We start from the raw sequence: 14,481 nt of genomic DNA, 5'->3' as shown, positions 1-14,481 counted from the left end.
AGTAAAAACAAGATAGTAATGAAGGTTTACAGGCTCACATAATTCTGGTTGTACAGTGTGGAGGCAGTTGACTTGCATAATGAGTATACTCTTCCTAGTCACAGAATATTATTCAGAGGCTAGCATTTTAAAGTCACGATCCTCCAAAATGTGATTGCTGCTGCAACTTCACTCTCTGTCCACGTCAAGTATTCTCTTCTCTTCTTGTAAGTTTGTACATTTTGGTGATCATACATTCTTGTACGCATACTATCCCTTTCTAAAAATGTTTGAGACAAATGTGATTTTGTAACTGAGAGAATCCTAGCTCGAAGCAGAAGCTGGCTATGTTTATTGAAGGAAGAAGGTCTCGGCAAAGAAAAGATTGTATACATTCTATGTGTATGTATGCACATTCCTTGTGTTTTAAAGTCCTTTTGTAATGTTTCATATGGAAACTCCAGAGTTGTGTTTTTTTTTTTTTTTTTTTTTTTTTAAAAGAATACAGTAAATGAACCATGGTGACTTTTAGAAGCTCCATCAAGGAACAGCAATCTGTGCATCAAGCTTTTTATGGATCTGGGCATAAGTTACTTGCTGTGTTGTTTGTAATTATGCTGGTTAGTAAACCAGGAAAAGGCACCTGAAGGAGGAAGGAAAGTTTACTACATGTTCTCTAAAAAACACTAAAAGTAGTCACAAGGAGTACAAAGACAAATGTATTAACTGAGATTAATCTCTGCTAGTTTTACTAGGCTGTTTTTTAGATTATTTGTCATTTAACTAAGATTAACGTGTTTTTTTATCTTTATATATATTTTTGGAATCAGTTTTTTGGTTTTAACTCTTTCTAATATAATTTAATTATCAAAACGTTTGTCTCTAGCTTGTACTTTAAATGTTCTTAAACATTTAAACAAAGGTTTTCATGCTATGCATTTTCTTCGAGGGTTTCATGTTGTAAAGCATTCAGTATACTTATGGAGTGGACTTGTGGATTTTTTTCATGGATGTACATAAGTCATTTAAAAACATAGTGAAAATAAACTGAAGGTGAAGTGCCCAAACAGAATTTTCTGTTTGTTTGTTTTATTTTCAGTGCAAATTATCTTGTCTTTCAATCTCTCACTTCTTAATTTTAAGTAAGAAAACTATTAGACCCTTGATTTCATTTTGCTTTTTGCTTTGTGTAATGTTGCTTAAAAAAAAAAAAGTAGCATGTTCATCCTTAGAACGTAAATTTTATTACAAGTATGTTTTATATTCTTTTCCTTCATAGCTTGACACCTTTAGAACTAATATTGATCTAACTAAAGAAAGTGGGAATGATGAAGCAATTATAAACAACACATATAAACCTGAAGAAGAGAGTCCCCGATTTACAAAAAATAAACTGAGAGAGAAAGCATCAATTGCAGAGAAGATAAATAATGATATTGTTAGTGGAGAGGCAAACAAGCAACCAAAGTCTAACAAGAAGAAAAAGAAATCACTGTTACAAGAACAACTTAATGAGGAGGACAATTTATATGAAGCTAAACTGGAGAGTTTTGAAAAAAAGATAAATGATTTTCCAAAGAAAAAAACAAAAAGTAAATCACAAACAGATGTACCTCATCAAGAAGGTGATAGAAAGATTAAAAATTCCTTGACTGAAGTGAGAAATGTAACTGAATTAGAAGAGGAAGAAGAACTAATTCAAGCCTATCAGCTGCATGTGGCTGAGGAAGAGGTAAATGCAATTAAAAAGAAAATAAGAATGAAACTTAAAGAACAGATGTCTGAATTTACCTCCACTGTTCAAAGCCATGAAGCTGCACTGAATGATGAAGTTGACAAAAAGAAGAAAAAGAAAAAAGAAATCACAGGATTTTGTGAAGCTGAAACAAGGTACTATGATAAACTACCTTAAAACAATATGAAAACCTTTGCTGAAAATTCATACACACATAGTATAGTTTATCAGAGAGCTTTTGCCTGTACAATTTTTCTAAATGATGAACAAATGGATAATTCTGTTATGGAAATAATTACTAAATAGTGTTTCATAACGCAGAGAGTAATATTAAAATTTACAGATTTTGTATAACTTTTTAAAAAATATCATTTTATGTCTGTTTTATGTGGAAGCCACTCAACCATTTAGTATGTTCTCTTGGTAATGAGTGATGGCCCCAATCCAGCAAAAAACTATATACTTAGCTTTATTCAAATGAATAGTTCTGCATGCACACAGGAAAGTGTTTGGATTGGAAAAAGACTAATTCCAGGGAGCTGTGTTTGTGTGTATTTTCAAGATACACAGATGATAAGTTAGAGAACTGAAGATGAAGTTTCAGGTGTATTAATGATGTTAACAAACAGTTGTATTCATATTTGCAGTAGATTGCAATTGCTGACAGTAATCCGTTACATTTCAGTGCAATGTCCCTTTCTGAGCTACAGCATCACCCAGAAGATAGCAATGAAAATCATTCATTGGAAAGGCAATTTGTATCAGAAGGACAGAATGTGGAGGAAAGCATGGAAAAACAGAAAACAAAAGCAAAGAAGGTTAAAAAGAAAACTAAAAAAGGTATGCCAGCAAAATGTTAGAATGGTGTGCTGCTTTATCTCAGCCTCTGTTTTTGTTTGTTTTTTGAAATATTTTGCATGTAGTACTAATCAAAGTGACTGAGACTGATGTTGAAGTTATTAAAGTTTATTTAGTTGTATTTTTGTGCTTCCAATTCTAATACTTTTTTTTTATTATTATTTTTAACAGAAGTTAATTTGATGTATCTATCCAAAATCTTGGTAATTCTTTTACCGGAGATAACTTTAGAATTGTGGTTACAAGTGTCTTTTAAGAATAATATTTTATATATCTGCCAACTTCACAGTTCATTACTTAAGTGCATATTCTAATTGCCTTTTTGTTATTTCATCACTTTTAACTTCTTATTTACATTGTAAAGGCTGTATCACCACTGTTTTAATGCGGTGCTCAATTTAAACGTAAGAAATAATTTTTCACACAACATATACTAGAGAATTGGAGAACTCATTTCTTCAGATGTTGCAGAGACCAAAATAAGAAATGACTTTTTTTTTTAAAGGGATGTTACAAAAATTCACGAGGAATAGGTCTTTTGATAACTATTAAGCATGGCAGTCTTATTTTAACTTCTAAATCAGGATGTTCTTTAGCCAATGCTTGATAGATACAGGCTTTTTTTTTCCCTCTTTAAAAAAGCTATAGACATATGCTGTAGTCCAGAGCAGGATACTGAACTGCATGAATTTTAAGTCTTTCTGGCAAAGAACTTCTGTTGATTAAGAGAAAGACCTCTGCCTTTAAATAAAAATGTTTGTTAATAGGAATAGGTTGTATGATGCATATAATGCATATATACTATGCATTCAATCATTCAAATTTTATGATTTTATTTTAACCTATTAAAAAAAGAACATATGAAATACTTTAACATTAATTGCTAAAGGAATACAAAGTGTTTTTGTTCCTTTGAACTGCGACTAGCAGAACATAGTAACTTCTGGTGGTTATTGTTTTGTTCTTGTTTGTTACTATTTCTAGAAGATAACACAGGATTTACTGCAGAAAACAATGAGGAAATGAAGGATTCAGAAGTTTCAGTTCAGTCTAAATTTGGTTTTGATGATGATGTTGTATTGGGAGTTTATATCCATCGTTCTGATCGACTTAAAACTGATCTCCTGGTATCTCATCCTATGGTTAAAATTCATATCGTTGATCAAAGAAGTGGCTTATATGTCAAGAAGGATCATAGGTGACTTTTTTTTTTTAATAAACTATCTGTTGTCTGTGATTGTTATAAATGCTTTTTTTTTAATCTCTAGAAAATGTAATACGGAAATAACCATAGAATGGCTCGGATTGGAAGGGACCTTAAAGATGGGCATCCATGGGCAGGGATGCCACCCACTAGATCAGGTTGCCCAGGGCTTCATGCAACCTGATCTTGAACACCTCCAGGGATGGGGCATCCACAACCTCTCTGGGCAACCTGTTCCACTGCCTCACCTCCCTCCGAGTGAAGAATTTCCTCCTAACTTGTAATCTAAATCTCCCCTCCTTTAGGTTAAAACTCTTCCCCCTTGTCCTGTCATTATCTGATTGAGTAAAGAGTCTCTCCCCATCTTTTTATAAGTCCTCTTTAAGTACTGAAAAGCCACAATGTGGCCACCCCAGAGCATGAAGCTTGCAAGGTCGTTATTGTATTTCTAATTGTATTAGAAATACAATACTGTATTTCTAATCACTTCAGTTGCCTCTTTCCATTCTCATTATCCATACGAATCCCAAAAACAGATTTCAACCCTGCTTATGCATAGTGATCCTGGAAGAGTCTGTGGAATAAAGTTGGTCATAATAATTTGATTGCTAGGGTTTTGCAATTCAGCCTGTTGCATTTCTACGTTCATTTGCCTTAAGCTTTGTATGGCTTTAGATTTTTTTCTCAAACCAAATAAATGGTATCTTGTATTTGTTTTCACTAATTTAAATTACTGTTTTGTTTGAGATTCGTTTTATTTAAGGAATTATAACAATTATAACTGTTTGGAAATTTTCAAACAGTGAGAGGAAAGTTTCATCTTATTATGAAGAAGAACAAATAGAGCACATTCTTCCTATTATGACGCAACCATATGACTTCAGACGGTTTAAATCAACAGTTCCAGAATGGGAGGAGCAAGTAATATTTAATGAGCGCTTTAGTTATTTTATTCAAAATACTGAAGAAAGCCCTCGGGTAATTCTGTTTTTTGAGGTAAGATTAAATATTTAAAATTTTTGCTTGTTATGATTTTGTGTTACATTTGTGTTTCTTCAACAGTATAAATTTAGCTTATTCAGATGTCTTATTTCAGTTATACTGAATTAATAGCAGAGCTTTAAGATACAGCATTAAGTGGAGATATCAAAAAGCAGTATTGGTGATTGCTATTATTTATAAGCTAAAAAACCTGTTCTGTAAGCAGTAAGGGGAAGAAAGCTTTCTTATGAATTCATGAAACTTATGAACTTGAAAAGATTTGTAAGATTGTTCTAGATCAGGCGGGATGGCACCACATAAAGAGGCTATCAGTTTCTTTCCCACATTCTTGAAATTCGAAACAGTTTAAGTATCAGAAACTCAAAAAAGGAGTCTGTCTGCTTGTAGCAACACCTCTTTCCTCTTGTACCAATGAACAAGCTGTTGCCTTGTTTTCCATTAATTTTTTAGACATCTGCTTCTCTCTTATTCTTCATAAATTAATTATTAGTTCACCCCCAATATGATTGTGTTTATAGGAAAGAAATGGAGTATATATTCAATGTAGTTTTCAGCTCAAGTATTACAGTATTTATAAGAATGTATATATCATGTATATTTCATATACATTGTATATACAATATCACCTTATGTTTCTTTGTGTTCTCTGATGCTCATAAATGAACACACTTATAGAATTAAGAGTCCCTGGTTACTTAGCACAAAAGTAATTACAGTTGAATGTAAAGGTTCATCATGGGAATCACATTAACAATGGAGAGCCAAAGTATGACTACACTGGAAGCCTGCTGTTTGATTTCAGTGTAGTTTTTGAAGTTAAAATTTCAAGATAGAATGATATACTGGAAGAATTACAGGAAATATGAGAAGATTGTGGCCTGACCAGAAAAATGAAGAATCTTGTGGGCACAACTGATGAAGTTAGGAAAGGACCTAACCATTTTTGACCAACCATTTTCAGCTAGATTAATTTACAGCTGGTTCTGGCTGTAGGATTTATTATCTATATGTATGATTTGTGAACTACATAGGATTTATGAAAATTACACATGAATTTTTTCTAATGAGACAGAAAGGAAGAAAATATTTTTTTTAAGACCAGATTTATGTTCTTTTTTAAAATACGTCATATATAGTCATCAGGCAAATGCAAAAGGTTCTGTTACTACTAATGGTGTACTTGTGTGGAAGAAGTACTGTTTTTGTACTTGCCTAAAATTGAAATCTCTTTAATTTAATGAATCGTCTCTAGCATATTTTTATCAGTGTTTTCTATTAATACTAAGTATATATTCATCAGAAGTACACTTATATTCCTGCTAATGTTTGCAGATCCTTGATTTCCTAAGTATGGATGAAGTGAGAGCCAACTCTGATGCACAAATTCAGGAATGTGGTTTCCGAAAAATCTGTTGGGCATTTCTAAAGGTATTGTAAATATTTCAAGGAAGAAACAAAAAATATAAATATTTCTTATTAAATTATCTAAAAACCTAGCTTTTTATGAAGTAGTGAAACAATTCTGAATATTTCCAGACAACAGAGATGAAAATCAAATTTTTTCTTGCCTGTCTGTTCCCTCTTTTCCCTCTCCTTTCCCCACATAAAATCCATAGGAATACATTTGTCAGAAAAATATTTTTTTCAAAAAAGTATAGGATGTGTAAGAATTTTGCTTATTTATCAAGAGTAGATTTATTTTTTAAAAAATTTCATGAGTTGTCTTTGCAAAGGAAAAAACAAATCTACTGATTTATGTACCTCGGCTGTGCTGTATTGTAATGGCATTTTTATTTGTCTGGTCTTTGGAAAGACTCCCTAACCTGATAATAAAATCACTGTCATTTTTAGATGCAAAGCTTGAAATGAGATACAGGTAGTTTAGCCCACACATCATGTACCTTTTTCTCCTTTTTAGAGAGACTTGAGTGTGCCAAATTGGACTTGTGAGAGCTAACGAGGTGGTATGTGCTCTAACTTGCCTGAGGATTGTACATTTTGACCTACCCCTTTGGATGGTAGATCTTGACAGTCCACAGCATGAGACATATAGGAGAGGATAAATGCACTGCAAGCTTAGGAGAAAGCACAGGGACCTCCAGGTCATTCTGTACTGATCATCTTCTCGACACTTCCCAACATGAATCTGCAAAAATCAGGGGTGTGGTATTCCCTGTCTGGGTGTATGTCTGGGCATTCAACACAGCCTACTTCTGAGCAAATGGAAGGATGAATTTCAAGCTCATAAATACAAATAAAATTACGACCTGTTCTTCATTACTTATTCTTTATTATATCTATCCTTTCATCTATCAGTCAAAGTAGAAGTTCCTGGATAAACAGTGGTCAATGTTAATGGCAGTAGTAGGTACACAGAAAGAAAAACACAAGCATTAATTTCTGACTTTTTCTAACAGCATGTATTGATTTTTAATCAGTAACAGAAATTCATTTTTCTAACTCTATTTAGATCAATAAAGAGAACTCTTCTCTCGGAAGAGTTAATGCTTTCATGTATCTTCTGTTCTGAGGCCATGAGACAGAAGGGGAAGAAAGTCTGCTCTGAGTCAAAGCCTTACCTATGCCCTTTGCTGTAGAATTCAAACTTACGTGGGTGAGGAGGCAGGAAGAAGCTTTTCGTGGATTTACAGTCATTTGAGATTTGGGTGATTCCAGCAAGTGGTATTTAAAACAAAAAAGTCAGTGAGACTGCAGAGGGCATCCCACCTACTGGATGTTGTCACTGTGCATGTGAAGTATATTTAAGAACTAAGCTTTAATCTTAGTGATTTGATGAAGGGGTTATTTAATACATGCTTATTTCATTATAGCTTTTAGGAATAAGCTTCCCCGATGGGAAGTAGATTATTTCTAATATAGTAAACAACCAGAGGATAAACTCTAAAATCCAAGACTTCTATTAATTTTGTGTTAATGTAACACTTCTTTTCTTTTTAATTGCTCTCCCAGCTTGTTGGTGCAAATGGAATTCTAAACATTGATGGAAAACTCCGTCTGCAATTGTATTACCCACCTCCAAAGACCAGGTCACATTCAAATGTTGTTGAGGTTTATGACTGGTGGGCAAGATGTCCTAGAAATCGTTACCCATCAACTTTATATGTAACCATAAGAGGCATAAAACTTCCAGATCATGTGAGTTAAATATATTTACAGATACACAGACTTTTCTGTAGGAGTTAGTAACTAACTGGCGTGTGTTGATGATGCATCTGTATGCATTCATATAAAAGCTGTACTTACATGTAGGATATGAAATGGTTAGTATGTAACTAGTTATAGCAAGAACTTTGCATCTTAAGATTCATGTTCCAAACTCAGCACTTCACAGCTATCTTTAAAAAACAGACGTTCTCTCCTGTGTGCAAATTTGCATGTTCTGCCATTGACAGAAAACTTTCAGGGCATGTTCTGGAAAACAGGTATTCCTTCTCATTACGAGAAACACTATTTTGAGTCACGGGGCTTATGCAGGTGTGTAAATTCTGTAAGTGAGAAGGACCATAAGTCACTTAACTCTGAATTGCTTTAAATATTTGCTATGCGATAATCATGTATGAGGTTTCTTCCAGTCTCTTCATTTTTCAGATGTAAAAATGTAATGCATTTAAAGTTAAAAGTACTTTCTGATCTTTTAAGATACACACTGTTCATTTTAAAACATTTTTCCTGATAATTTGTTTGCCTTAAGGTTGCTCCTTCTTTCCGTTCTATGGTGGCTGTTCAGCAGGAACAAAGTAGTGCAACACTGTGTGAGCTCCAGAGAGAGGGATCTAAAAAATCATGTGAAATCACTTCTCCGGAGAAGAAAAAGGAGCAACTTAAATGGACAAGATTGCCTGGACAGGTGAAGTATTTTTCTTTGCTTTTTGAAGAAAAATAGTTTAAAGTTCTACTACCTTTTAATAGTTTTATTTTTATGATGTGTTATGAAGCAAATCATTCACTGAAACATTAAAACAATAACAAGAAAACTACTAAGCAAAATACAAAACACAAGGAACTCGAAATAGTAGCAGAGGCATAACATCTAACCAAATATGGTTGATATAATTATTTTTTCCCAGAACAGTCAGGTGTTCTTAATCTCCAGAATTCTCAAGGATCTGAAAGAGTAGGGCTATTCAGGTAGTGGAAGTAAGACAGTTTCTAGATTTCATCTCAGTTGTACAAGTCCTTTCAAAGGACTTAAATACACCTGAACTTCATTTTATTTCCCAATAACGTTTGCTAATTATAATAGTAAAGAATAGTCGAGTCTGTTTTACAATGCAAATTTTCCTACTACAAATAGCAGGAAACATAAAATGCATATTTATGATAATGTTAATTGCAGAAAATTGCAATTCTGCAAATAACTGTATTCAAAACCAAGTGAAATATAATCCTAAGAATATTTGCTTGACATCCAAAAACAAACAAACAAGGCAGTTCTTTTATTCTTAGACCAGTCCATATACATAATGAAGAACCTTATTAGCAGTGATCATCTCTTTTATGATGTGGTGTCTTGTGAAAGAGTTTCAGTAAGATTATCATGATGCTGCATGTCTTTGCTCCAAAGAATAATAAAGCAGATATTTCTTTTAAAAGAAATAATCACTCCAAATTATTATTTCCTTTATATACATAAAAATGACTCTTATCTTTAAAGCAAAATTACCTTTTTAAAGAACCACAGTATATTTGTATCTGTCTCCAGAGATACAGACTGATAGGTGATGTTATTTTTAAAAATCCTCCATGTAATTATGAATCACTTATGAAATAAATTTTGTGTGAATTGCAGCTTCATGAACTTTAAGAAGTTTGCTCTAAGCTGAAATTTATATTCAACATTTTAATGATTTATTTTAGAGAGGTTAAAAAGCATTAAAACACATGTTCAGTTTCTAAAAAAATGTGTTTACCTTTATTCTCAAGTGAAGAGTGAATACGTAATTATATAATAACCTGATTTATTCATTTATTTTAAATGCATAGGAATCTGTTCATGCACGTTTGTCACTCTTAAAAATCAAGTTTAGGTTAAATTTCTTATAACTACTGTGGATATTTTAATTTCCCTTAATTTTTTAATTTAGTTCTGGAGAAAAAGCCCATAGATAAAACAGAGGAAATATTTTGAGAGAAAAAGATGCTATGCTACCTGTATAATTTTTTGAAATATGTCATTTCCAGTTAGACTCTGGAAAAATAAAAATAAAAAATGGAAAATTCAAATACAGATGAGGAATGATGAAGGCAATTTGGTAGACCAAACTTTTGAGTTTCTGTAGTTACTCTTATGAGTCCATGCCATAACTGTTAAGTTAGTAAAGGTTATGCTTAAACTCCTTAAACAAGTTTGACTTACTAATTTCATAGCTTATATTACTGAGGATAGTCATGATTAAGCATATTTTAAAATGAATGAAATGTTACTTATAGATTTTCTTGGGTTTTAAGGACTTTTTGTCTGTTATAATGTGCAGAAATGAACATACAAAGTAAATGTGATCTAAGTTATGCTGCAGAACTGTGTCTCTTTATAAGGTTGATTTTTTTCTTTTAAATTCACTTTGGATATTAATAGCTTTTGAAGATAAGATATTAATAGCATGGCATAGCTGAGAATGTCTTTTTAAGTGTTGATTAGTTGATATTTGTAACTCTGTAATCCTAATTCTTGCCTGAAAAGCTAGGCTTGTCGCATACCAAACAAACATCTGTTTTCACTGCGAGGTGGAGATATGGGCTGTTTCTGTATTCGTTTCTCGCATGATGGGAAGACCCTGGCAGCAGCATGTGCTGGAAGGAATGGATACCCCATTGCTTGTAAGTTAATTTTTTTTCTCTATCATCGAAGTAGTTTGGCATTAAAGGAAAATGTGTATTTTTAATTTTTTCAAGAGGTTTTGTTTTATAGTGTATCTTGTAAATTTTCCGTACATTAAAGACTTGTGGAAATGATCTGTCTGTTATTAGGCCTGGAACTGGCTTTTCATACATGGTAATATATGTACAAGTCAGTGACATGAAATAACAGTATTTCTGCATAGAATCCTAGTGGAAGTACTAAATCAGTTTACATAAAGAACATGTTATCTGATAATAAGGTTTTAGGTGAAATAACTTTTTAAATTCTCACCCCCCACTTTTTTTTCCCCTCTAATCTATCATCACGTCTGGAAAATTGTCATCTCCACACTGGAGGCTGCCGTCTTCCATAGTCCAGTTCAGCTGGAACTACAAATATTCCTTATTACTCAGACTTCGGGATGCTTGTTCACAAGCATCAAACTGCATAGTACTGTTCTGCGTAAGAATTTTTAGATTTACAAAGAGTAGTATTTTAAGTGTACAAAGTAAATGTTTAAATGCAAGGAACTGTAAGTCTAGGTTCCTTTATTGTACATCTGCAGAAAATGATCTCTATCTTAATATTTATCTAACATTGGTCATCTGCAGTCACAGTTTCAGAAATTAAAAAAATAAATAATAATCCTAATGTGGTTCTAATTATGTAAACCTGGCAAGCCCAATCTCTTAAGCATTAAGGCATTTGTGACATCTGTGAACCACTAGATGGAAGTATATGCTTGCTGTTTATGTATACCTAGCAACTATTTGATACTGTTTTCTGAAAATGAGAAGGTAAAGAAAATGAATTGACCTATGCTAGCAAAAACTCAGTATGAGACTAGACTAAACTTTGCACTATTAATTGTGTATAATGGATTGTAAACACTTACAAAAAAATTTATTTTCCTATTTGAACTTCCATTAGTGTATGAAATTCCTTCTGGACAGTTCCTGAGAGAATTTTATGGTCACCTTAACATTGTGTATGATCTTTGTTGGTCAAAGGACAATGAATACCTTCTTACTGCATCCTCTGATGGTACTGTCAGGTACGTGTGACAGAAATGTTCTGGCAGACAGCTTCAAAAGTGTGAGAGTGGTGCAATTTTGTGTATATAAATTTGAGAGCAAAGCTTTTGCAAAAAAATGTAGTATCTAAATGTACAGCAGAAAAAAGTGTTACATTTCAAGAAATCACTGAGGCAATTGGAGTATTCTATCCTTAGAGAATTGTCATATTCGGAATACAGTATTAAGCTTGGAAATTTGAACTTGAGGCAGGAAATTTACATTTGCCATGTTGCACATATATAAACTTCTGAGGTTTTGGAGATTTGGTTGAAGTATTTAACTTTAATTACTGTAGTTATAATTTGATATTTCTGAGTCTGAAGGTGAAAACATTTTCCTCAACAATTAAAAACTGTACTTTAGTGCAGTGTTAACATTAAAATTCTAGTCTGTTTGAGATTTCAAAGCAAAACTCAAAATTACAGAAAGAACTTGAAAATATGGCTATGACACTGCAGAATTTTACTACAAGCAACTTCATAGGTTTTCATGGACATTTTTGGGGGTTTTTAAGCTCTTCAGATTCCTATCTGTTGTTTCTGTTGTGCAACTTGGTAATGCTACAGGGAGTTGCATAATTAAAATGCCAGAAGAATTGTTAAACGATACATTGTATATGTGGAGCCTTTTTGCCCCCTCCCCACCTACCTCCTTACCCCTTTTCTGTGTAGGAATAAAGAGAATATTTTGAGTACTTGTTCCATGTTTTTCTTTCTTTTTTTTTGTTTGGATGCATATTAAAGAAGAATTTCTGGTATTAAAGTAAATATTGATTTCAGTCATTTATATTTAAACAGTCCAGCTGTTCCTCAATTCTTGAATTTCTGGCAGCATGACGAAACTAGTCTTCTGCCTTCTTTTCTGTATACTACACAGTCACTGTATGAGTTATTTCCTGTATTTATTGACCGTTGCCATAAGCTCCTTAAAAGTGCCTCAGTTTAGGAAAGGAGTTTCTTCTTTTTTGCTTTCATGTTGGGAACATCTGGCCTGAGAAACATGGTAGAATTAAAGGATGAGGACCAAAAGATACACTGTTGTTGTAAAGTCATAGCTGTTTATTACCTGGATCGTAACTCTCAGACTGAGTTCTAAGGCATCTTAAAGGGAAGTTTGAGAACTTAGGTGAATCCTTCTTTATATAGTGCTTCATATTGGCAGTGCTTCTCCTGAGGATACGCAGGCTTTAGTCCCTCATTATTTCTGAGCAATAAATAAACTTTTCTGTTGTTAAGAGTAAAGCCATTTTAAAAGATAGGTTTGTGACCTTTGCGTGGTAAGTTGCAAGTTAAACAGTGTACTCCTAAAGATTGTAATTTTGTAATGTACTTACCTCACAGTAAGCTTAGAATTCTTCAGCAGTCACCAGAAACAAAACCTGAAAGGATAGGATAGCACTCAATTAAATTCTGTTTTAACTGTGCTTTCTGAAAATGCTACCCACTTGTATTTTATGGTTAAGGTACTATTCCATTCTTTAACCTCATCTTGGGAGAAGGCTCAATATAGGTGTGCACACACAAAAAAAAATCCTAAGAAAGAATCCTAAGAAATCTTACAGCTGTAAGGATAGGAAATAAATCCATAGTAAAAACTGAGTTTATGTGAAGAAAGTGTCCTTGAGAATCATGATCATTATGGTGTGGTAAGTAATTGTTGTTTTTAAAATTTTCTAGAGTTCTAGTTATATTTAGTGGTCCTGAATATTTGTTTGTGGGTTGTTTTGTTGTTTTTTTTTTGGCGTTTGGTTGCTTGTTTTTTTTGTGTTTTTTTTTGGTTATTCTACTTTTTTTCCCCATTAACGTTAAAACATCTAAAATAATGTGTTTATAATTCTTGAAAGAAAAAGAAACCAAAGTATTCCATGCATTGCATTGTGTATTCAAAAATGTGCAAAATATCCATTAAATGATTGTGTAGTCATGAAGTTACCTGGAAGATGGAGTACTTTGTGAGGTATTAAACATATCTTGTTTGAGAAAATGCTATTGAAGTATTAAATATAGGTGGAACAAATTTGTAAGATAAACAAATGCTGTTAAGTATTTGCAAGCATTTCATTTCAGAACCACTAGCAAAAAATATGTTAATTATATGTGTGTCTGATTGCTTTATTCAGTAGATATCCTTTCCTTTTAGAATGTGGAAAATTGAAACACAGGCTGCATCTGCAGTGAGAGTTTTCCCTCATCCTTCATTTGTTTACACTGCAAAGTACCACCCAGTTGCTGAGTCTTTGGTGGTGACAGGATGTTATGACTCTGTAATTAGAATCTGGAATGCAAATGTGAAAGAAATCCATGGGCAACTGCTACAGGAGCTTGATGGTCACAAAAGTTTCATCAACACACTTTGTTTTGATGCAGAAGGTATATACATAGTATTACTTCAGATATTGCTCATTTCAATCGAAGATCAGTTTGAGTGTTACTTGAGCTTCATTTCATAGCAGCAATGTGAAATGTTGCTAAAATAGAATCATTTTAGCAGTGTTAGCAATTAATATATTAGTACTGTGCATTATTTGGTACTATTTTGGGCAAACACAAAGGGATGTGTAGTCCCTGATATCATTGAAGAATAATCAGAAAAGGAAAGCATAGAAAAGACAAGCAAACAAATATATCCAGCAATCATGACAGGGCAAATTTTTTATAGTAGTTTAGTTTGCTTTGTTCCTGTAGCTAGCTGTTGTTAGCTAATGATTTGTTGTATCGCAGCAAAAATTAGCAGAAAATAGAGCACAGAAGCTGCTATTCAGAGGATG

At 33.0% G+C, this 14,481-nt stretch overlaps 1 protein-coding gene across 5 annotated transcripts in view; it reads left to right on the top strand.

Moving 5' to 3' along the window:
- AHI1 (Abelson helper integration site 1) overlaps positions 1–14,481 on the top strand; it is a 93,084-nt gene that overhangs the window by 9,440 nt on the left and 69,163 nt on the right. For 3 of the 5 annotated variants that reach the window (XM_082757989.1, XM_082757987.1, XM_082757988.1), the window contains 10 exons: positions 1,259–1,869; positions 2,400–2,554; positions 3,557–3,770; positions 4,580–4,772; positions 6,111–6,206; positions 7,749–7,934; positions 8,491–8,646; positions 10,484–10,616; positions 11,569–11,692; positions 13,854–14,083. In XM_082757989.1, coding sequence (XP_082614115.1) covers positions 1,259–1,869; positions 2,400–2,554; positions 3,557–3,770; positions 4,580–4,772; positions 6,111–6,206; positions 7,749–7,934; positions 8,491–8,646; positions 10,484–10,616; positions 11,569–11,692; positions 13,854–14,083 — 2,098 coding nt within the window. The remainder of the gene's footprint in view (positions 1–1,258; positions 1,870–2,399; positions 2,555–3,556; positions 3,771–4,579; positions 4,773–6,110; positions 6,207–7,748; positions 7,935–8,490; positions 8,647–10,483; positions 10,617–11,568; positions 11,693–13,853; positions 14,084–14,481) is intronic. The other 2 variants (XM_082757990.1, XM_082757991.1) reach the window with 2 other exon arrangements.

Source organism: Aythya marila, assembly GCF_965140915.1.
Source record: "Aythya marila genome assembly, chromosome: 3".
Lineage (NCBI taxonomy): Eukaryota > Metazoa > Chordata > Aves > Anseriformes > Anatidae > Aythya > Aythya marila.
Note: the sequence above shows the minus strand (reverse complement) of the source record. Positions and strands in the feature narration are given on the sequence as shown.